General features: G+C 36.2%; 1 protein-coding gene across 2 annotated transcripts; it reads right to left on the bottom strand.

Moving 5' to 3' along the window:
* On the bottom strand, positions 1-25,081 carry LOC307163826 (nuclear GTPase SLIP-GC-like). Of its 2 annotated transcripts, none has more exons than XM_079880059.1 (19): positions 25,047-25,081; positions 11,761-11,794; positions 11,583-11,669; positions 11,358-11,484; positions 11,028-11,250; positions 10,677-10,889; positions 10,321-10,515; positions 9,991-10,169; positions 9,822-9,861; positions 7,347-7,436; positions 7,168-7,258; positions 5,611-5,747; positions 5,347-5,517; positions 5,065-5,225; positions 3,919-4,042; positions 3,496-3,604; positions 2,077-2,210; positions 1,786-1,870; positions 1-981 (listed from the first exon to the last, which is right to left on the bottom strand). In XM_079880059.1, the coding sequence occupies exons 2-19, from the start codon at positions 11,771-11,773 to the stop codon at positions 878-880; spliced, it is 2,283 nt and encodes a 760-aa protein (XP_079736185.1). In that variant the 5' UTR covers positions 11,774-11,794; positions 25,047-25,081; the 3' UTR covers positions 1-877. The 2 variants fall into 2 exon arrangements, with proteins under 2 accessions (XP_079736185.1, XP_079736186.1); XM_079880060.1 differs by having other exon boundaries at positions 11,358-11,466; positions 25,047-25,068.
* Positions 25,082-26,039: the final 958 nt, after the last annotated feature.

The following is a 26,039-nucleotide window of genomic DNA, read 5'->3' on the forward strand; positions in this document are numbered from 1 at the left end:
AACAGTATATGTTTTTATTATTTATTGATAATTAAATCAAAATAGAAATTTCAATTAGATGTTTTTTAATGATTTAATACAAGAAGATTATAGTCCAAAGCACTTAAAGATTACACTGACTGAACATTCCTAACCTAAAAAGCATCAGTAAATTTTACTTAACACAGCACTCTTTGCATCCCTTGTTTATATATTTAACAACACATTTGCAATTTTACAAATACAAAAAAAAAAAAAAAAGGCCACATTTATTTATTCAAATGAAATAACTCCAGAGGATGTTTCTTTTTCTGTTGTTACCTGGTCACCACAGCTCTTTTTGTTTTAATTGAGTGCTGAGAATGAGGCGAGCTCTGTCTTTGAATGCCGTTTCAGCATTTCTTCTCATGCTCAGGTCAGTGGAAGGTGAAATGGCTTACAGTTGTTCATCACAAATGCAAACAGATTTAGTATTAAAAATGAAATTAATTTACTTTCATGCTAAATAAGATGAAGAAATTTCAAAGATGTACATGAGATAAGAATAAAACTAAATTCTTTACACTAACAATAGGCCTATAAAAAACAGATCTGTTTTGTACTATTGCAAAAAAACAAAAAGACCCTTGTTTCATTCCCATCTAAACAAATCACCCATACATTTTCTAGAAAATTGGACAGCTACACCAAGCTTTTAAATGGCATTTCCATTTCTTGCTGTAAACTGTCACAATAAAAAAATCAATAACTCAATACATGGTTTGTGTATTGTGCAGTTTTCACCCTAAAATACAATTATGATAAAAGTAAACCATTTAAAAAACTAATACCAACACATTAATATAAGTAAAGCAATAAGATCTAATGTAAAACTAATGAAAACATTTACTGAAATGTGTTACATATGTTCTTCTGTTAATTCTGCTCCTTGTTGCTCAGTGACCTCAGTTTTTGACAGTTGCTCTGCAAATCTCTCCAGCTGTTCGATCTCTCTTGAGACATCTAAAGACACATGTTACAGTTTAGGGCAGGCGTTCTCAACCCTGGTCCTGGAGGGCCACTTTCCTGCAGAGTTTAGCTCCAACCCTAATCAAACACACCTGAACCAACTAATTAAGCTCTTCAGGATTATGAGATAACTACAGACAGGTGAGTTTGATCAAGGTTGGAGCTAAACTCTGCAGGAAAGTGGCCCTCGAGGACCAGGGTTGAGAACGCCTGGTTTAGGGAGTGGTAGTTGAGATTAATTAGTCAAGACTTCACATCACATAGGATTGTTTAAACTCTTGTTTCTGTGGTAAAATAGGATGACATTCTCTCTTCCCATCAATTTGATATTGCTGTTTTTGACATTAGCTGCCAATTCCCAAACTATTTAAAAATATATATATTTAAAGGAAAGGTGATGTGACAGAAGTAAACATGCCTCTGTCACAATTTTTTTGAAGTTTGTTGCAGAGGATTTACCAATATGACACATGTGATACAGAGATATTCAGTGTTCCTTATTGTCCTGATCACCCATCCCTGCATGGTCACATTTTGTATGTCTCCCATATTTAAACCACCTGATTCAGATCATCAGCTCATTAACAGAAAGCTCCATGAACTGAACTGAGTATGTTAGACATAAAAAATGTGCAGACCAGACAATGCTTTAGTGAAGGAGGTCTCTTATTTATGTAACCAGGCTTGATCCTGCTTAGCTTCAGTGTGATAGCCTATGTAATTCAAAATGAGCTTGGTACATTACTAAATCATTGATTGAATATTTTGTAATGTGATTTCATAAAAAAGCTTACTTACCTAACAGAGTGGTTTTGCCAGTTTTGTAATGAAAGGGTTCCATTGATCTTTTCAGCTCATTGTCAAAGGCATCCTTTATATATAGCTTTACAAAGAAACATGAGAAGTTTGGGGTAAGATATGGCAAGAAACTTATTACTTATTTTATATTTTTATGTTTTTGTTTTCATACTGGAAATTGAGCAAAAAGTGCTCAATATTTTAGATGTTTTAATTGTAATTGATGTAATTTGTGCATAATGTTGGTTGGTTCAGAAAGCATCTGCAGCAACATAATTGCATAATGAATACCTTTAAAGTCTTGAATAAGTCAAGGAACTCGGTTTTGGCATCGTTGAACATTTCATCTTTTAAAGATTCAATTGTGCGTGTCAGAATGTTCTGCATTTTCTCCAAGGCTCCTTTTCCTTTTACTCTTGTGGCTTCTGAAATAAGTATTACAGTTTTTCTCGATTGCTAAGACACATTTCTTGAAAGCTGCTCTCCTTTTCTCTAAACTGTGAACACAAAACCCAATTTTCAAGCTAGATTCACAAAACCTCAGACTATTCTTGCAAAACCAAACTTTCACCTCAAAACAGTTCAATCTGTGCTCAAATCTGAACTATGTTGTCAAATCGTGCCCCGAGTTAATCAAAATTATAAACACTACTGAACAGTCACTAAACACTACGTAGGAAAATAGAAAACACAATGCTCAGGACATGAAGCTGGAGAAATAAATGTTTGTTGTTCACTGTAGGCTAAATGCATGTTGCAAAACAAAAAAACCTGTGCATTTAGCACTTGTACAAAAAGACAAAACAGAAATCTTGTGCATTTACACGTTGCACTTGTAAAAACAAACAGAAATCTTATGCGTTTGCCACTTGTGTACAGTAGCATAAAGTTACTGTATATGTTCCCTCACATCATTAGCCACAAGTGTGATCAATTTTGAGTTGTTGTGTTCAAGAGGTGACACCTGTGCTTTAATTGTGTTTGACTTTTGTCACCTGTGCTCACCATTATGCAGCACGGGTGCATCACAATGAAAATGTGTTGGCAAGTTGTGTCTAAACAGGTGAAAAGTGCTTATGGTTTTGCCAAAAGAGTGTTTGATTCTATCAGCGGGTTCAGGCAACTGAGCATTTGGTTCAGAGAATAGGGTTTAGTGGTTTTGGCAATTGAGAAAAACTGTAGTATTCATCTTTAACATGGAGACATGCAAACGCTACAATAAAAAAATCTCTTTGGTATGCAGGTTGTGACATGATTAATAAGCATGGTAACATGTTTTTCCATTATTTAAGCTCATCAAAATAATTTAACGTTAATTTAAACTTGATTAAGTCGGTTTAATATAATTTAAGTTGAAATTATATACAGCCAATTTGATTATACTTAAAAATGTAATGCAGCAACTGATCTATTTTTTACAGTATACTGTTGCAAATAATATGTGAATAGTTACAATGTCTCTCAGTGCCAAGACAATTCATGTTTTTATTAAATTAGATTATTAAATATGAAACAAATCTTTACACAACTCTATTGCAGCGTGAATATTTTTTTCCAGTAAGCCCAGATTGAAGCATTTTCTTTCTTTTTTGAAATAATCATTCAGTTTGTGTTGATTACAATAATAATAATAATGACAATAATAATAATAATGGTCTCCATTTCATACAACATATATTGCCTTCTGACTGGAATGAAATGCTGACTTACTTTCATAGCCAGCAGACATTTTTTTCTGAATCATTGTTGCGATTGATGAATACATTTCCTTCTTCTTATCCACCACCTTTCTACTTAGTGAGGCTTTCAGTTTGTTCTCCTTTTTTAGAGGGTCAGAATAAAAAAAAGAACATTAAATAATTTGTGACAGCTGGAGATATGTTAATATAATGCGTTATGCTCAATTGAGAGGTAACTTTTCCATTAATATCTCTTTACATGGTTTACAACTTTTCTATTAAAACAGCTTTTTGTATTTTTTGCACTATTATCTCATATTTGTGTTTAAAATTGTTTAATTTGCCAATTCTTACACCTTATATATATATATATATATATGTGTAGACAACAATTTCGATTGTTTTAAATTCATTAAATCTGAAAGCGATTTGCAGAATAACTGAAGGTACGTACCCGTGTTATGATGAAGTTCTGAATGTGATGTAACACAGTAGATCTGCAGGACGTATTGTCCCTTTGGATGATACTGACTCCATCAAGGTGTGCTTGTAATGATTTCTCTGTTTTGGCATTGACACTGGACCAACAGAAAAAAGTAGAGAGTAAATAATGGTAAATGTTCATCTTCCATGGATCATTCCCAGAATTAGACAAATATAATAATAATAATAATAATATTTTATATATATATATATATATATATAGTTTATCAAGGCTGCATTTATTTGATCAAAAATACTGAAAAAAACAGTAATATTGTGAAATATTATTACAACTTAAAATAATAGTTTTCTATTTGAATATACTTTAAAAAATAATTTATTCCTGTGATGCAAAGCTGAATTTTCAGTATTCCAGTCTTCAGTGTCACATGTGACATCCAGTCTATCACATGATCCTTTAGAAATCATTCTAATATTCAGATTTATTATGAGTGTTGGAAACAGTTCTGCTGCCTAATATATTTGATGAATAAAAGGTTAAAAAGAACTGCATTTATTCAAAATAAATAAATATTTTCTAATAATATAAATCTTCTTTACTATCACTTTTTATCAATTTAACACATCCTTGCTGAATAAAAGTATTGATTTATTTCAAAAAAGAAAGAAAAAAAATTACTGACCAGTAGTGTATATTGTTGTTACAAAGGATTTCTATTTTTAAAAAATTTGCTTCTTTTTTTTTTTTTTACTTTTTATTCATCAAAGTATCCTAAAAAAGTATCACAGGTTATGAAAAAAATATTAAGCAGCAGAACTGTTTCCAACTTTGATAATGAATCACTATATTAGAATGATTTCTAAAGCATCATGTGATAGACTGGAGTAATGATCCTGAAAATTCAGCTTTGCATCACAGAAATAAATGATAATTTAAAGTATAATAAATTGAAAACCAATTATTTTAAATTGTAATAATATATCACAGTATTCATTTTTTTTCTGTGTTTTTGATCAAATAAATCCAGGCTTGATGAGCAAAAGAAACTTCTTTCAAAAACATTAAAAATGTTTCCAATATATATATATCTATAAGAAATATAGTACAAAGGAAATAATATTAAGCACACTCTCAGATAGCTTCAGCAAGACTTACGGAGGAAAAATATCATTAAATTCCTCATTCAGGCTTTCCTGCATGTGTGTGGCCAAACACTCATTGAGATCTAGGATGCCCCATTTTTTTGACTTATAGCATCCTCTATTCTTGCATAAAGCTTTGAGCGTTTGATGAAATCCATTGTTATCTCTTGCATCCTGAGTTAAAACACAAAAACAGTAACTGCAGCAATGACGTCAAAGATAGAAATTGAAAAGGAATGTCAAATGTGATTAAAATATAAATGCAATATTTTGACAAAAACTTAATCATGCTTACAGGTTTTATCAGTTCTGTCTGTGCAGTAGCAACAGATAATCTCACTGACTTTTCTACTCCCTCTGAAAGACACTTGTCCAGACTCTCATGAAATTTGTCAAACAGACAATCAATCTCTTTTAGTGCCTCTGTTAGATTGTTCTTCAGATCTTCAAGGACTTTTGTGTCAACCTTAAAATACATCCATAAAAAATGAGACAATACTTGCTGACTACTTTCTGTGAACATGTGCATTTTAAGTATATAAGCAATTCTTAGTCGTACCGTTTCTTGGTTTGTTTTCGGTGAGAAAAACTGGATCAAGTGCAGCACTCCCTTTGCAGCATTGACATAATTTCTGGTCAGTTCTCGGTTTTTGCTCTTGTTAATACTCTTCAGAACTTCCTGCAGCCTTGGTATTTCTATAGACAATTTCCAAAATGTATTTTATTTTCAAAGAATAAAGAATATTGAAAACTCAAAGTATCTTGAACTCTGCACATTTTGAATGTTTCCTTTTCAGAAGACACACTTTTTCAGGTCTTGGAGTCTCTACTAATAAACTGGTGACCTGATTCAGGTGTGTTTAATCAGGGATACATACACTGGGTGCTTCTCAATATCCCTCCTCGTCTCCTCTCTCCTCCGTCCTCCATCCTATGACCCGGAAACCGATCGAGCTCAGCCATCTTGAAGGACATCTCAATTCTCTAATTGCACCGTGAGGAGGCGAGGATCGAGGAGTGAGGAGGCTTCCTGAGGAGTCATGAGCAAGGTGTATCCTATGCGGAAGGGTTTTATCGACTAAAACGTGACACACGTATAAATTCTCCTCCCCCTTTACATTGGTCACAATAATTTTGATTTATACTTTACCTTTGCAGTTTATATAAACCACACATCTCACATATTTCAACAGGGTATCTTGCTTTATTAATATTTATTATGAATTTCTTAAATAAACAAATTTCAACAACGTAAGGGCAGATCCTCTGAGCACTGCTGATGACGCGGTGAAGTGATGGTCTAGTGATCAAGTATTCCAATGTATAAAAAAAGCTTTCATTCGACTCCTCCGTCCTCGCGTCTTTTCCTTGCAGCCTTTCCTCGCATCCTACAGGGGGAGGAGCTGAAACGTGAGGAAAGGAAGCGAGGAAAGGAAACGAGGATGCACAAATAAGAATTGAGAAGCACCCAGTGCTTCTTAAATGGAAGGTTGCATCCTTCCTAGGCCAGTCCTTCTTGACTAGAGTGCTTTTCAGCATTTAACGATATTATGAGACAGTCAGGTAATTCTGCACAGCTATGCCATAAGGGTTTCTGCCACCAAAATAGCACAACATATTATTATAAATGACTTTAAAAAATTATGGAAAAATGCTTTATAAAAAAATCTGACTTTCTATTAATGCATAATAGTAAATGTCTCTCAGTGGTTTACATGGACAGTTAACCATTATGTTATTAATTTACAATAAAACAAAAGAAAACATCTCCTAAGTCATTTTGTGTATTGCTTTACATAATTAAATTGGACACGCACGTTTGTAAATTGGTATGTGTGCAAATAATTGAGGGTGACTGGAGGACGTGGAGGATATATTGATGCATTCTTCAAAATACTCTCAATGAAGGACATAATACAAAGGCTGCTTTCCAAGGATCCTTCATATTTAAATGGCCTTTGATTGTGCTTGAAGATGTGGCAGCTAAGAAATGCAACCTTCCATTTGAGAAGCACCCATGCAAAATGTGCAGTGTTGGGGGGGTTCCAGGAATAGGGTTGAAATACATTAATGGCAAAGCAACCACACTTCTCACTTTCCTTTGGTTATACATTACCTGTTTCAGTATGATCCAAATTTGTATTTGGTGTGAAAAATGCCTTGGAGCTTACAGTAAAAACATCAGTGCTGAATTTCTCCATCAGTTTCTTTAAAATAATAGTAATAATAATAATGAAAATTGTGAGGATCACAATAAACATAAATTACAACAAATAACAGTATCAAAGGTATTACTTTGGTTCCAGGATTCAAACTTTCCAACTTTGTTTTTATTATTTTCTTAGTGGAGTCGTTTCTGTGAAGTATGCACTCTGCTGTTGGATCCTGAGAAATAATAATAATAATAATAAATATAGCTGCAAGCAGCAATTACCGGGGCCAAGCACAATCAGATGACAAGACATGCCAAGACTGCTTAAAGTGTCAGACAAACTGCGACAATGAGCAATTAAAGACATTAAAGAGGATTTTAGGCAAAATGCCTGAAAAATCATAGAAACAGTAAATAAAAATATGATTTAATGGATTATCACTTTTGACCAATAGGTGGCGCAGTTACAAAACTGATGTGATGTGGTCAGAGTGAAGAGACAATGACACATACAAAGTTTGGTGTCAATATGTCAAGGCATTGCAAAGATAAAGCCTGAATAGTTCTTTTAGCATCATGCCTCAAATTTGCTGCTGCGCTATATGAAAACGGTTTTGTCAATCGACACGAAATCCATAACTTTTAGTCGGCATGGTCTGGAGATGATACGATTCAATTTTGGTGAAAATCGGACAAACGGTTTAGGAGGAGGTCGAAAAAGTAGGTTTTGAATGAAAATTAAGATGGTGGACAGGAAGTTCGGCCAAATAAGGAAAACTTGGTATCCATGTTCTCGGCTTGACCCAAGGAATCTATTAAGACCAGTGGCATTTCAATAGGCAGATGTATTCAAAAGTTATTAGCATTTTTAGACATTTTGTTATCGAAATATGTTGGGTAGTTTCAGGGGATGGTGTTGATGGCACGTTGTGAGTTTCATTAAATTGCACCAATGCATTTCTTTAGTATAGCATTTTATTTAAAAAAACTATTGAAGTCAATGGGAATTTCATGTTTTGTTCTATTATAGCGACACCAAGAGGCTCAGTCCCACCAATTTTTTTATGTGTCCTCAGAGTGAGCCCATACATATGTGCGTCAATTTTGGTGAAAATATCTCAATTCGCTTCGGAGTTACAGATATTTATATGAAAAAACACGTAAAAAATGACTGACACATGACTTTGATTGAATATTACTACCCCTAAACATCAATATTTTTGCATTTGAGCATTGGCATTTATCTATCGTCCTATGTTTCCAAACTTCTGACGGTGGTTTCGTCTCGATCGGACAAACGGTTTCGAAGATATAGCCTAATGTTTTTTAAGCGCTAAATCACAACGCTACACAAACTGTAAGGCGAAACCTAGCATGTTTGGTATCGTTGGACTCGGCAACGATTCAGGAGTCTAATGAGATGAGTCGCGTGAAAATAAGTTGACCACACCCAAAGTTATAAGCATTTGAGAAAAAAAATTCACCACTAGGTGGCGCTGTTTCGAAACTTCTCACGCTCCTTCAGGACATTGTGCTGATGACCCAAGTTTCGTAACAATTCGTTCTTGCATTCTTAAAATACAGCATTTTAGGACAAAATTCAAAATGGCCGACAGTCAAAATGGCCGATATGGTCAAATTGGATATCAGTCAAATCGGCATGTTGCCCTGAATCTAACGAGACCAATTTTATGATTTTTGGACAAACTGTTCAGAAGTTATAAGCAAAAATATCCATTTGTCATATCTTCAGACCAGTAGGTGGCGCTGTGCCGAAACACAGCATGTAGCCTCAGGTCATGCTTGTGAGTACATGTACCAAGTTTGGTCTGAATACGATAAACTGTTGCGGAGATACAGCCTTACAACTGTTTTTGCTAGTTTTTGCTAAAATTTATTCGTGCGTTTATTGAAAACGGTTTGACAAATCAATTTGAATTCCATAACTTTTTGTCAGCACTACCTGAAGATGATCTGGTTCAATTTTCGTGCAAATCGGACAAACCGTCTACGAAGAGTTCGAAAAAGTAGCTTTTTCGGAAAATTCAAAATGGTGGCCATATTTATATGACGGAAAATGACGTCATAGGGTGCAATCGAATCGGAATGAGCTCAGGAATCAGAGGGAAAAAAGAATTTTGTTGATTGGCCTTACGGTTCAAAAGTTATTAGCAAAATAAAAGTGAAACTTTGGACAGGTGGTGGCGCTAGAGGGAATGACTTAGAAACACCAAAATTGGTGTATTTAATGTTGGGACTGTCCTCTATCAGAATGTCAAACCAAAACAACTTTCCCGCAATCGGTTCTATGGGCTGCCATAGACTCCCAGTCGGAAAAATGAAGAATAATAATAAGAATGGGAACAGATACAATAGGTGCCTACGCACATTCGGTGCTTGGCCCCTAATAATAACAAATATTTATTTAAAGTGTACAAGAATCATAATGGTATGCAGAGGCTTTGCCACAACATGTTACATGACATCTTGGTATCATGCCTATATAGCTGTTTATTCATGGTAATAACTGACAAAAAACAAGAACATCAACAACAACAAAAAATTGTGAACTAAACAAGTTTAGCTAAAAAGTATAGTTTATTTTAAATTGACCAAACCTTGCTTCCTGAAATTTGTTCTTTAGTCAGCCGTGAGGATCTAAAAAATAAATAGATACATTAAATGAAGATAATTGATGCATAAAATTGAAATAACTTATCATTAAATAACAGGATGTATGACCATGTGTTGTTGTTTTGTTTTTGTTTAATAATTTATAGTTCTAACCTCATATAGGCTGGTGGATTGATATCATCAGTCTTTGTACAGATGAAGTTGATGCTTTCGCATTCTCCTCCTGGTCCCAGGTCCTTAATGCAGTGCTTTAAAATCCCCCAGGGGTCTTTATCAGTGCTTGCTCGATTTATAGCACTTACAATCCACACAGAAAAGCACTTACTTAGTTCCTATGGGATTAGAAATATAAAATTTCACTACACAAGGATAGCTCTTATACTTGCAAGTAGCATAATAAATTATGTGTTTCTATACATTTCAAGAAGCACACATATTGTACTATTAGGATATGCAATTGTTGAATAAGAGTGTATTATTTACAGATTTCCAAATGTCATTTCTATTTGTATTGATGTCCCCAGTCCCAGGAAGATCAGTAAGGGCAATGTGCTCCAAAAGTTCACGACAATTAGGAACCTTGATTGTTACACGCTTCACAAGTGGCCAGTACCAGCCGCCAGGACTTGTCACACTACATTCTATGTAACAAGCAACTTCATTGGCAAATTCAGAACTCTGTTAAAAGAATAAGTAATGTTGAGTTAAATATGCTTTAATTAAATGAAAATTCTAAATGTCATGTTTACAGTTATTTCGCATTAACAAGTAAATATTTCAAAATATTCAAATGTGAGGTGAGGTATTAAAAATATTCAGCCTAAAACATTAAAACTTACTTCACTATTTGAGATTTTGTGAGGGTTGGACAAAAAGTCGCTGATTTCAGCAAATTTCTCATCACTTTTAAGTGTTTCTAATGTTTTCTTGTCTGCATCATCTCCATACAGTGCAGTAATCTTTTCTTTAGCAGCTCGAAACATTTCATCGTCCCTGTCCTCACTTTTATCTGACAAAACTCTGAAAAGATCTTGGAGCTCTTTCTCCCACTCCTGCAAACACAAAGCATCCAATAAAATTAAATAAAACATTATGTTCTTAATTCCAATCATTTTGAATGTTTAATTCTTAAAATAAAATCATGGTTAGATTATAATACTGAAGTACTAGATAATACTGAATACTAAAACCTCTTTAGAGAATAAGAGTTCAATCTCTGCTTTGTAGTTGGAGTCATCCAGATTGGCTTCCACCTGCGTAATAACCGCTGTACAGGCACCTGAACTTCCAAGTGGCAGTAGATCCTCTTTTCCCAGGACTGCATTTAATAAGGAGCTCTTTCCATTTCCTGATTTTCCAAAAATCCCTATGGTTGCCTTTTTTTTGTCTTCATCCATTTCTGAAATTGCATCTCTGTGTATTGTACAGATAAAACAGAGGATATGAGGATTCATGCTTCTCAAAATAATCAAGTTATATAGATAATCATATCATAAGACTGTGTCTTAATAAGCACTTACACTATGTAGGATTTTAATTCAGTCATGGGATGGTCTTTGTTCTTTATGGCTTGAATTTTAATTTTTACATTTTCCATTATCTGCTTTGTTTTCACCATGATGTCCATATCTGTGTCCAATGCAATAGCTAATTAGGGATGATATTTAAAATAAACTGCATGATAAATTTGATAAAAAAATGGTTTGTTCTATATTTCACATCTTTTTGAATTATTATTGACTTACCTGTACCTGTTGTCAGTGGTGAGTTTGCAGAGGCAATGTTATTTGAAAGAGATAATTCAGCATGTCTAACACATCTTCTTTTGGGATCTATTAGAGAATTTAAAACAAATACTTACTGAATAACAACATGTAAAGCTGTGACACATCAATGAAGTTTTGAATAGAAGAGATTACATACCAGGGCTATCCATTGTGGAATTAATAGTTATAACCTTGAAGAAAGAAAGAACAAATAGTCACAATAACATGACTGATAAATAATATTTTCCATTTTGAGTATATGATTGATTAATTATGTATATTTTAGACATGTTACAAGTAACAGTGGAGAGACTGTAGGCTGTTAAAATAAATTTTGCAACCTGTACTATATTTCATAAAACCACTTAAATACATTGTTTCAGCAGTTGACAGATTGAAGTTTATAATATAACAAATTGGTTATTCCAGTATAAATGTTTTTTGATGTATTGCTAAAAATGGCAAAAAGTGTTACAACTGTCCCTGGTCTCCATTTGATGAACTCTTAAAGCCTATCTTCGTTAAAAAATAAAAAAAAAATAAAAAAAAAGGTTAAATATTATTATTTTTAATGACATTCATGTGCAACGCGTTTCCACAGCCCACAATGCTTAAGGGAATGTCTGCCAAATCCACCAACTGCGGTAAACATATAGTCTATAATTTGTATTATTTAAAATTACTTTTAACATTAAAAAACAGACGTTTTCAAATTCCAAAGCTTGCAGAAGGTTCCTAATGGCAATACTGACTTATAGGCTACAGCTTTCCTGGTAGCCTTGAGTAAATTAACTGAGCTGTTACTTTTGTCACTGACACAGACGAAAATGAAAAGACTAAGTTCTTTGGGGAAGAAATAGGCCAGGATAAGAAGACTGAGAGAAAAAGAAATATGAAGATGAGGAGAGAGCAGGTATTGACAAATAATCTAATGACAAGGTTTTAAAGATAGCCTATTTCTTATAATTTTTTGGCCTTCAAAGTCCTAAATTGCAAATATGTAGATCAGAGAAATCCAAATTTTCTTGAGTCTGGTTGCCCAGGGCACAGGAAATTGTTAATTCGGCCCTGTATGCATCATGGTGCGTTCACACCGGACGCGAATAGCGCGTCAGGCGCGAGTGATTTCAATGTTAACGGTGCGTGTCCACTGGTATGGCAAGCCAAAGTGTTCACAAACGCCTGGTCGGGCGTCTGATTGCACACTGACACGTCAAAAGCGTGCGTTTCGACCACCAAACGCGCGTCCCTGACGCGCGATTTGCCATAAAAGCGCACGTTCTTAACGCGCGCTTTGTGGTCACGGAAAACGCGCGTCACAAACGCGCGGTTTTTGCATCAAAACGCGCGTCCTCGACGTGTGATCTGCCATTTAAAACGCACGTTTGCAACGTGCGCTTTGGGGTCACCGAAAACGCGCGTTTTTGACGCGCGTTTATAATAACAAAAATGGGCGTTGAAAACATGTGTTTTGACTAGGACAAAACGCACGCTTTTGACGTGTAAACAGTTAACCCAAACAGGCAGTACAAACGTGTGTGAAGTTTCCAACCAGGCGAAAAGGACGCGTGAAATACCAGTTAAAATCAGTTTGAACGGGTCAGTGTCATTGGCTGCTGAAGGCTTGGGTCTAACCATTTCTGTGGGCTTAGGGGGGTTTAGCTACTGTTCATAGACTAGGCTACCACCATTTAACATGCCATAGATCAGGTTATTCAGCCTATCTATTTTGTCCTTTTTTGTAGAACTTATAGAAATAATATATTTAAATTGCAGTTTTATAAAAATTTAGATAAAAATAAAATTCCCTTGTTTTTCTTCGCTCATGCCTTTTTGTAAATAAACACATTAGTGGTCATTCTAGCTCTAACATTAAATCATTAACATTTGTGTGGGAAAATCAGTTACGGTGGAGGTAAGCAATTAATGCAGGTTAATCAATATCTGTCTTTAGAGAACAATGTGGACTTTTGTTGTGCTTACATTTGAAGGTATCACAAGCAGGTGGTGCTTATTGAAACCTTTTTGTTCAAATATTGTGCGCTCAACACAGACAAACAGTAATTAAGTACAGAGGTGATATTATCCATTAAATTTTTTTTAAGACTTAGTGTTTAAATAGGGTATTTTATACTTTATAGAAGTATTTAAGACTTACAGGATTAGAATGAGAGCTTGTGCTCAGGGCAGGACATATATAAGAACTTAATTTGTCCCTATATTTTTTCCATTTTCTTTTTCTTGTGTAGGCCAAAGAAAATATCTAGATTGCAATTTTATGAAAACATTTTTTTTTACCAAGATAAGATTGCCTTCTTTTGCACATTAATACCATTCTAGCTGTATATCTATACCTCAAGTTTTCAAACTTTAAAAGTTAACATTTGATTGGGGAAAAGTGTACAGATGTGGTTCTTGATCGATGCAGTTGTAATGAAAATTTGTTAAGCACCATAACCTTTTATATATATATATATATATATATATATATATATATATATATATATATATAAAATGACTATAAAATGTATCACTATTGCGAGCAGGGTGCCACCAAGATGCTTTACAGGGACCAAATTACAGAAACATCCGATAGTTCACTCAAAATTCAAAACATTCTGTCTACATTTATTCACCCTGTTATTTCAAACATGCACAAGTCATCCTAATTTTTTAGATTTAACATATGCTTTTTATTTCTTTTCTTAAATGTGAGCAATGGTAACAGAACTAATTTACATCCTGGGATCAATCAATTATATTTTTTATCCATTTTATTTTCTACAAATGGATTAGGGTAGCTTGCAGCTATATTTTTGTGTATATATTTTTGTGTATAGATTGTGTATATTTTGTGTATATTTTGTGTATATTTTTTATATATATCTTAAATATAGCTGCAGGCAGCGATTGTGGGCCCAAGCCGGGAGCACAGCCACCCTGGTGCCTTTGGTGAAGGTGAAGTTTCATCAAGATAAGTTAATGTGTGCAGAAGTTATAACACACTTCCTGTGTCCCATTATTCGCCATAAATTCGTTTCCTCGCCACGGCCAACCCGTTCAAGATATCAAAAATCTGCTGTCAATAATTAATCCTCAATGTCTTGACTTCATTCACACCGAGTTTGGTGGCAATCGGATAAATTCCCTAGGAGGAGTCTTTCACATTCCACTGTATGTGTTTTCCAAACAACCCTAAATAGCCGACTTCCTGTTGGGCGGAGCTAATAACATAGAGTGCGTAAGTTGTTCGGCCCGATGAGATCTGTATGTGTACCGAGTTTCATATGATAGAATAGAATAGAATAGAATAGAATAGAATAGAATAGAATAAATCTTTATTGTCCACCGAAGTGGAAATTTTTCTTTGGCTCACCAGACTGAAAAGACAAATACAGGAGACATGAAAACAACAACTCGTACAAGAGAGAATATTTCTAAAAAATAAAAGATACAATATAAAAAATCATGATGAAGATAAATATACTTAAATACATAAAGTTAACTCCTTTGTTGTTGTCACTTAATTTGATTAAGGATACTAATGGCATTCAGAATAAAGGATTTTTTAAAAGTACTTTTAGCAAGAGGCACTCTGAAGCGCCTCCCGGACTTCAAAAGTTCAAACTCACTAGAGAGGGGGTGAGTATCTATTGTGATCTTTCTTGCTTTTTTACTCATTCTGTCAATGTATATTTGAGTCAATTGTTTTTGTGGTTTTCCTACTATCTTACTAGCCATTAACACTATCCTGTTAAGCTTTTTCTTAAGCTTACAGTTTAAATGGCCAAACCAAGCAGAAAGATGAAAAGTTAAAACACTTTCAATGTGTGTGATATACACAAGCTCAATAATCTTAGTACTGACAGCCAAACAGTTCAATTTTCTGAGCAGACTTAGACGTTGTGTGCATTTCTTGTAAATAAAATCTGTATTTTCTATAAAACTCAGGTGATTATCAAGAACCGTACCTAAGTACTTACATATTCCCACTGTTTCAACTACTTGACCATTAAGTAACACTGGCTCTGTTATTATGTCTTGTTTTTTTACAGAAAATTAGCTCATTTGTCTCATTTGTGACGCTTTCAAACTGATGATTACATGCAAGCATGTTTGATTTATGGACCAAGTTTTCGGACCCTGTTCCAGGGGGCGCTGTCAAGCCCCCCTGCCACGCCCGGGTACCAGCTTCAGCCCGGCCCTGATGGCCGCGGGTTCTGACCCGTGTGCAAAGTTTCAAGAGTTTTTGAGCATGTTAAGGGCCCCAAAAGTGCCTGAATAGTCGTAAGAATAATAATAATAATAATAATAATAATAAAAAATAATCCTAAGGAAAACAATAGGGCCTTCGCCCTTTCAGGGCTTGGGCCCTAAAAATAATCAATCCGAAAACAATAGGGCCTTCGACCCTTTCAGGGCTTGGGCCCTAAAAACATGGCACATAAAGTTAAACTAATGATTTTTGGGTGTGTGTATTGTAAGTTGTATACCATTTCAATTCGTTGGGTTCGTCTGCAGCATGCTGCAAAGCACACAGTACTCCTCTGCATTACCTATACATTTGTTAACATTAAAAAGTTAAATGTGAATTCTTTGGGCAATCATAGTGTAGCCTACTAAATGTCAACATACACGACATGAAAAATACTATCTCAGAACGGTTCTGAAATTACATTAAATCATTCTTGCATTACTTTTTGCAAGCTTCAAGTTATTTTGATGTATATCTGGATTGTATTTCTGTATATTTGAATATTCTTACTTGATTAAATACATTTTTAGACTGAAGATAGCATCTAAAGAGGTGTAATATGACATACTGTACATTGAAATACTGTACATACATTACCATTACAGAATTAAAATTAAATTAAATTAAAAATGGAGCACCCCAAACAAGTAATTATCAAAAGAAATGACAGCAGTAGATAAATACCAATAGATTCTTCATTTGTGATGTGGAAGCAAACTATAACTCGGGCTTTGATTCTTTCCGTACATTTTTATATGTGTTTTAGAGATTGAATTCAAATCAAATATTAACATTACTGCCCTAACTATTTCTGAATAGGATGTCTACTTCATACATGTTTGGAATAGTATGGAAATATAAGGTTCTGGGGTCTCATTTATAAAGCGTGCGTACGCACAAAACGGGGCTGGAAACGTACGTACGCCAGTTCCCACGCAAAGGTTGTGATCTATAAAAAACAAACTTGACGGGAGAATGTGCGCACCTTTAAGCAAACTTTGAGCCGTGCGTACGCACATTCTGGAGACAAAGGGAATTGGCGACACCGATGGTGAGCTGGAGTTAAGTGTCTTTTTGGTCACTTTTAGACAGAAAATCTAAAGAAATTAAACATATACAGAAAGATAATACAAATATAATTTCACTCACCAAGCCTGTCACTTGAAGCAAATTTCCATCCCTTCTTAAATGGCCGCGCCACCGAGCGCGTTGGCCGTTTGGTGAAACTGACGCAAATAACAGTTTAAATAAATCAAATAATGATTTAAACTATGTTTTACTTCTGATATAAACATTTAGATTAAATATGCCATTCAAAATAATGGAGTTAAGCACTTAAACATGAAATCATTACTGAGAAGTTACAACATTTTTATATTCAAATTCAGTCAATAGAAATATTTGTTGTGGATTCGGTGTTTTTGAACACTTTTCCTGTGGCGTGCTTTAATGTTTTAACCACAGAGATAATTGCTTATCATGATAATACCAGATTGTCTGAGAAAATAGTTTCGTGCAAATAATGCCCAAGGCCTATCTGTTTCCATTAAAAATATAAATCAATTAAAAATACAATTCGGCCAGTGGAAAAGATTGAGAAAAACTTTCTCTGGAATGTATTTTACACTATTTGATTTATGTATTCAAAAACAAGGCAAGGATAGACAACTACTTGATTTTTATCAATGTAGCCTAATGTGTCTTGTACCGTTAAACGTTATCACGTGGATGAATAATCATATGCAAATGATATGCAGATGAGGATCTGCATAGTAAAACTAGGCGTTGTAAGCTCCATATATGGTTATTTCGGGGAGGAGACGCATGTGCGCACAATCTTCCGCTGACTGGGACTTATAAAGTGAATTCTGCGCAGGTTCTGGCGTACGCACGCTTTTATAAATCTGAATATTTTTTTGCGTACGCCATTTTTGGCTTTCGGGCGCACGTACACTTTTAGTAAGGTTCCTACGCACAGTTTTATAAATGAGACCCCAGATCACTAAAAACCATACATGGAAGTCGAAGATCTCATAGGTGGAGTCTGGATGTCATCTAGTGGAAAATTTTGGTACTGCGCACAATACAATCTTTCCTAAAGCTCATTTATTGAGACATCAACCTAAAATCTGGCCCAGAACGGTTTATATATATATATATATATATATATATATATATATATATATATATATATACAACATTATGTATTGTATACATTTAAAATGTTCATAAACTTAAACTACTTTAACAACTTTGTTTTACTTTACTAATCTGAGAAGTGTACCCTTTTAGTAACCTGTTAGTTCGCAGTGCATTAAGTAATGTTAATAACAACTTTTGATTTTAATAAATATTAGTAAAGGTTGAAATGAAATTTGAAATTAACATGTAGAAGTGCAGTTCATTATTAATTCATGTGAACTAATGTACTTAAATAATGTATGAAACCTTTTTGTAAAATGTTACCAAAATTACAATTGGAAAATAAAAAAACGGTGTTTTTTCTCTTTCTTTTTTTTTACTTAAATGATAACTATTGGATTATAATAACTCACCAATTATAATCCCCTCTGTAAAATTTGCCATCGATAATTCCATGCTGTTTTGCTTGGGATTAATGATAATACAAGAGACCTAAACCACATAGGGACAAAGGCATGAGCGAAGAAAAACAAGGCAATTTTATTTTTATCTAAATTTTGATAAAACTGCAATTTAAATATATTATTTCTATAAGTTCTACAAAAAAGGACAAAATAGATAGGCTGAATAACCTGATCTATGGCATAAATGGTGGTAGCCTAGTCTATGAAGAGTAGCTAAACCCCCCTAAGCCCACAAAAATGGTTAGACCCAAGCCTTCAGCAGCCAATGACACTGACCCCTTCAAAATTATTTTAACTGGTATTTCACGTGTCCTTTTCGCCTGGTTGGAAACTTCACACACGTTTGTACTGCCTGTTTGGGTTAACTGTTTACACGTCAAAAGCGTGCGTTTTGTCCTAGTTAAAACACACGTTTTCAACGCCCATTTTTGTTATTATAAACGCGCGTCAAAAACGCGCGTTTTCGGTGACCCCAAAGCGCACGTTGCAAACGTGCGTTTTAAATGGCAGATCGCACGTCGAGGACGCGCGTTTTGATGCAAAAACCGCGCGTTTGTGACGCGCGTTTTCCGTGACCACAAAGCGCGCGTTAAGAACGTGCGCTTTTATGGCAAATTGCGCGTCAGGGACGCGTGTTTGGCGGTCGAAACGCACGCTTTTGACGTGTCACGGTGCGTTTCCACTGGCGCGTTGCGAGCGGAGCGAAGCGAGCGTTTTCAATTCATTCCTATGGAAGTTGAGCTTCACGCTCGCGCAGTGCATTTTGGGATTGCCAGCGGACCGGAGAAAGCGTTGAGAGCGACCGAGAGCGTCAAAAAGGTTGGGCAGTTTTTGACTTTATGCAAATATCAAGCGAAAAACGCGGTCGGCAGCCAATTGCTGTGAGGTTCGTGATGTGACATCTGTTTTGAGAGTTTAAAATTATGCAAATTTTGCTGGAGTTTATGCTGGATTTAGTGCGTAAATCATTTTGTTTACAAATTAGACGCTTTGCAGTTGTTATATATATGTTAAAGATTTTATTTTGGATGTGTTCATTGTGATTATATTGGCTGGGTTTATAAAAGTTTATAAAATTGAAAGGATCTTTGCTTGATGCATTTGGAAACAAAGCTTGTCTATTTGTAAATGTAATCGCGTGCATTTCTGGTGATTATACTGTCCGTGTGTTGAAAAAAACTTCGATTAAACACACTCGCAATGACACACCCCAAAGCGGAGGCGTTATAGCGTTACCAGCGGCACTGAGCGGACTTTTGCCGCTGTAGTGGAAACGCACCGTCAGTGTGCAATCAGACGCCCGACCAGGCGTTTATGAACACTTTGGCTTGCCATACACTGGCGCAGAGCGAACGGAGCTGAGCGAGCGTTTTCAATTCATTCCTATGGAAGTTGAGCTTCACGCTCGCGCAAGTGCATTTTGGGATTGACAGCGGACCGGAGAAAGCATTGAGAGCGACCGAGAGCGTCAAAAGGTTGGGCAGTTCTCGACTTTATGCAAATATCAAGCGAAAAACGCGGTCGGCAGCCAATTGCTGTGAGGTTCGAAATGTGACGTCTGTTTTGAGTTTAAAAATATGCAAATTGTGCGGGAGTTTATGCTGGATTTAGTGCGTAAATCATTTTGTTTACAAATTAGACGCTTTGCAGTTGTTATATATGTTAAAGATTTTATTTTTGATGTGTTCATTGTGATTATATTGACTGGATTTATAAAAGTTTATAAAATTGAAAGGATATCTTTGCTTGGTGCATTTGGAAACAAGGCTTATCTATTTCTAAATGTAATCGCGTGCATTGCTGGTGACTGTCCGTGTGTTGAAAAAAACTTCGATTAAACACACTCGCAATGACACACCCCAAAGCGGAGGCGTTATAGCGTTGCCAGCGGCACTGAGCGGACTTTTGCCGCTGTAGTGGAAACGCACCGTAAGTCAATGCAAAGACGCGTTAAGCCTTGTTTATACTCGACGCAGCCGCAAGATCGCGAGGCGCGCGCGGCAAAAATGACGTCATTGCGGAGTGGGCGGTCTCGCGCGTTGGGTTCGCAAGACCCAATTTCGCCTGGCGGTGTGCACGGCACTTTTTGTAACAACGCGCGCGGCGCCGCATCCGAAGATGAACGACTTCGAGCCGAATCTGGCCGAGCTCGAACTTCTCACCACACGGGCACCCAGTTTGCACATCTAAATGAGTTCCTTACATTTAAAAAATGAGCATACAATAGCATAATAAGTATTTTTAATGAACATAAAGGTCCATGTTTAATAAAAATGTTCACAAAACTTAATGAAATGTTTAGTGAAATTAGAAAATATGTAAGAGATTGTTAATTTAGTTATATTGTTTACACATTCTCATTTCCATATATTTGTTTTTATTGTCACGAGTAATAATCTCAGGGTTTACTGGGTTTTACACAATTCTTTTTGTAGTGTGGTATTGGTGGTGGTGTACTAAAATAAACTGTCACGTGTGTATAGCTTTCTTCTTCTCACCGCTGACTCCTGATGGTTTAGAGGACAATTACCCAATAGTCGCCCCCTGTCGTTTCAAAGAATAGTACAACGGCGAGCGCGTCAAGTATAAACGCCTCGTCCGTCTGGAAAGGTGCGCGCGCGATCTGCGGTGACTCGCGCTCTTGCGGCTGCGTCGAGTATAAACAAGGCTTTACGCGCGTAAAAAATTCCTGCGGCGCGAATGACGGTGCGTGTCCACTGGCGCGGTGCGAGCGGAGCGGAGCGAGCGTTTTCAATTCATTCCTATGGAAGTCGAGCTTCACGCTCGCGCATTGCATTTTGGGATTGACGTGCGTGTCCACTACAGCGGCAAAACTCCGCTCAGTGCCGCTGGCAACGCTATAACGCCTCCGCTTTGGGGTGTGTCTGTTGCGAGTGTGTTTAATCTAAGCTTTTTACAACACACACACAGCATAATCATTAGAGATTCACGCGGTTACATTTAGAAATAGACCAGCTTTGTTTCCAAATGCACCAAGCAAAGATATATTTCAATTGTATAAACTTTTATAAAACCAGCCAATATAATTACAATTAACATATCCAAAATGAAATATTTAACATATATAACAACTGCAAAGCGTCTAATTTGTAAACAAAATGATTTACGCACTAAATGCAGCATATACTCCGTCACAATTTGAATTTGAATATTTTTTAAATCTCAAGACAGAGGTCACATCCCGAACCTCACAGCAATTGGCTGCCGACCGCGTTTTTCGCTTGATATTTGCATAAAGTCGAGAACTGCCCAAACTTTTGACGCTCTCGGTCGCTCTCAACACTTTCTCCGGTCCGCTGTCAATCCCAAAATGCACTGCGCGAGCGTGAAGCTCAACTTCCATAGGAATGAATTGAAAACGCTCGCTCCGCGCCAGTGGACACGCACCGTGACAGCGGACCGGAGAAGCGTTGAGAGCAACCGAGAGCGTCAAAAGGTTGGGCAGTTCTCGACTTTATGCAAATATCAAGCGAAAAACGCGGTCGGCAGCCAATTGCTGTGAGGTTCGAAATGTGACGTCTGTTTTGAGAGTTTAAAAATATGCAAATTGTGCTGGAGTTTATGCTGGATTTAGTGCGTAAATCATTTTGTTTACAAATTAGACGCTTTGCAGTTGTTATATATGTTAAAGATTTTATTTTGGATGTGTTCATTGTGATTATATTGGCTGGGTTAATAAAAGTTTATAAAATTGAAAGGATATCTTTGCTTGGTGCATTTGGAAACAAAGCAGGTCTATTTCTAAATGTAACCGCGTGAATCTCTAATGATTATACTGTGTGTGTGTTGTAAAAAACTTAGATTAAACACACTCGCAACAGACACACCCCAAAGCGGAGGCGTTATAGTGTTGCCAGCGGCATTGAGCGGACTTTTGCCGCTGTAGTGGACACGCACCGTGACTGTGCGTTCACACCGGACGCGAATAGCGCGTCAAATTCGCGCCTGCCGCGTCTATTTATACGCTTGACCACTTTGTGTGCATTCGCGCGTCAAGAGCGAAATTGACGCGCGTAAAATCAAAGGTTTGAAGCGAAATTTACGCGCGCAGAGGCGAAAGTTTCGAAACCTGTTGGCGGCCATCTTTTTTTAGATGTTTATCGAGCATTAGCATTAGCATTAGCATTAATCGAGAGAATCACCGCTCGTATATGCTCTGGAGAGCAGAAACAGCTGCGTAGGGGACATCGTCGCTGTACTCGGGTCCACCAAACCCTCCGGAGGGTTTCAGGAGTTTCACAATTTGCTCCAGGAGGTGAGGACGCTGACGAGGACAGCGCAGGCCGCATAAGCCTCGGCCTCAAGTGGTCGCTGCCTGACGAGCCCGCGCTGTACAGCCCGGCGCGAGGTTCACCCTCGCCCGCACCTAATCTGTGATTTATTTTTGTTTTGATAATAAATGGAGCTGCAGCCTTCAAAAGTGAAACCTGTCCTGTGATTTTTTTATACACTAAATTTTGTTTGTTGTCTTTACATTAGATTAATGTTTCATAGAATAGATATGGAATAAATAGGATTCAATACAAAATGAGTATCTCTCATATTTTGAAATCGAGTTTTATGTTTTTATTTGCTTTATTGTGCATTTTAGTCATATTACAAAATAATTTATTGAGGCCAAACATAAAATAACATTATAAACTGTCACTTCACCACGTGACAGCAGCATGCAAGCAGGCTCCTGATTGGTTAACGCGACGCGAATTGACGCAGAAGTTCAGATTTTTCAACTCGGGCGGCAGCCGCGAATTCGCGTCAAATGCGTGAATGCACAAATAGCACTAAATTCATTTTTCACTCTTGACGCGCGAATGCACACAAAGTGGTCAAGCGTATAAATAGACGCGGCAGGCGCGAATTTGATGCGCTATTCGCGTCCGGTGTGAACGCACAGTCACACTTTAGGCGGGAGCAGAGCATGTTGTTCAAATCATCAAATCACAAAGCACCTGTTAACTGTTAACTTGTAATTTGCACTGATTAGCACCATGTCGGAGCAACCAGAGTTTTTAATCGTCTTTTTAATGCTTAGATACTGTTTCAAACTGAAAAAATTAAATAAAAAATAAGAACTAATCTGAACTAAGAACTTTTTTTCTCATCTAAGGAAGTTAATGTTATTGCACTTCCATGGCAAGAATAGCATGCATGTCAGCATCTTTATTAAAGTGAATTAGTGTGAATCTCTTTCACGCATAAATCTTACGGCAACAATAACATTTTAAGCATGATCATAAACATAGCATTGCAACTTTTTTTTTTTTTTTTATATAAAAAAACATTTTCTGGTGTTTTTTCGATTACAGCCAAAGCCACGACTGCTTCTTTCTTCTTCCATTCATAGAAATAAGGAAATGAACCCACTTCTTCTTTGATTATGGCGGGGAGGGGAAATGGATATCTAAAACAGAGCAAGGTCATGCACAATAATTTGCACTAGTCATAATGACATTTGAGATATCTTTAACTTTCATTCTGCCTAGTCAAAACTGAATTACAGATATCTGCAATTGTCATTTAAGATGTGTGACGAATTGAATGTCGTTTTCAATTATGGTCAATGCAGATATCTGTAATTCAGTTTTGCCTAGTCAAATATGAATTACAGATATCTCTATCTGTCGTTTCGACTAGACACAATTACGTTACAGATATCTTGAATGACAATTCCACCTATCCAAAATGTAATTACGACTAGTCAGAAAGACATTGTTGATATCTACAATGTTAATTCAGGATAGTCGAAATTAGCTTTTAAATGTTAAAAGGGCTTGCCATAATAACACCGGCACACCCTGGCACACCTGTGGCTACGCCTACAAGAAAAGATCCTGCAATGCGTCAGGAAATAGAAATGAACACAAAAAGCCTGCCTATTGCTACCTTACACAACACTGACTGTGGACTGGAGTTCGCTCTGGAAAAATTCTTTCTACGCACACAATATGGCGTCACACTCTGCGAGTATGTTTTTAAAAACATAATTTAACATATATCACTTTTTAATAGCCGACTTAAAGTGCTTATTACAAATAAATTATCAAAAATTAATAAATGTAAATGAACAAAGATTTGCGTTGCATTTACAATCCTGTCAAACCACCTACTTCCTGCGCTCCAGCTGTTGTTGCAACAATTGTTGCAGTGCACAAATAAAACTGATTACTTGTGATTTTAGGTTGCGTTTTTGGTGTAGGCCTATTTTATGGTTCTTTTGTCAGACACAGGCCTATAGTGAGAAAATGCCTATTAGGCTACATGATATGTAGCTAGCCTAATGGTTACACAATTGCAAAAAAGTTTTAATTTAAAAATTTCAAAGAATTGTTTAACATTATGTAGCCTAGCTAATCCTTTCAAAGAGTTGGCCGCATACACAGAACAGATTGAAATCTTTTCATATTAATAGTAGCCTATAGGCCTAAACCGCTTAATAAACGCGATTGGAAAACACACTTTACTTAAAAATACATACGAATACTCGCAAGATCATAAATACAGGCTAAACCATAAAGCAAAATTAAACAAAACAGTTCATCATAAGCAACCTTAGCTACTTACTGTGCAAAGAAATCAGAGGCTCAATGCTGCTGCCTGCTGACACATGCATTTATAGAGCCTAACATGAAAAGAGGAGGAGACAGTGATGGGCGAGTTCCAAAAACTGTTTATGAAGTCTCAAAACCTTTACAATTTTTTGTTTCGAATCAGGACTAATCATTAGATGAGTTAATTTCATTTCATAGATTTTACTTTCAATAAAACATTTACGATGGGTTTGTAAAAGGTGTTGTCCATGAGTTTTGGTTGCATACGCTTCGAAACAATACATAATTTTGCGAAGCAATTGGTTCAATTGATTCGAAGCTTTGAAAAGTTTCTCTCATAACTAGTTGGCATACCCTTGAACAGAACAGGACAGTGTCATGCAGCTTTCTCAATTTATTATTTATTGTAGAGGAAAAAGCTAAATACACCACTCATGCCATGTCATCTGGGAATTCTGTGGATCAGAATGTACTATCACAGATAACGCCAACCCTCTATCTTCGTCTATGTATGTGTGGAGGCGTCAAGTAGGCTTGGATCTGAAGTGCTGCTTCCTGCTACTTATTGAGATCTGGGTGCTCTTCTCTCGGATTAAAGTAAGTGACCCAAAGAGCTACAGAATGCTTCCCTTCATGCAGTCAGTCAGTGTAAGTGAGATACCAACATGCACTTGCCCTAATCTTACGCACATATCTGAGTTTTTTTTTATTAATGCCCTTGCTGTTTGCGAAGGTAATTCAATGGTAATACATTATTCCTTTTTTTAATTGTAGGCCTACATTTTATCGGATGTCTGACTATCTTTCTATGCATCTCATTATTAACTCTCTACAATTTAATTGGGCAGTTTCTCACACACACACACACACACACACACACAGACAGCAATGTCTTTTTCACCCTGAATCAGCATGGTATGTCAGCTTGAATGTGTGTGTGCTACACAATCTGTGAATTGTGGCCATCAGTTTCTCCTAATTAATTTGTATTTTATGATTTAGACCT

The sequence above is a fragment of the Squalius cephalus genome (assembly GCF_949319135.1).
Source record: "Squalius cephalus genome assembly, chromosome: 8".
Classification (NCBI taxonomy): Eukaryota; Metazoa; Chordata; class Actinopteri; order Cypriniformes; family Leuciscidae; genus Squalius; species Squalius cephalus.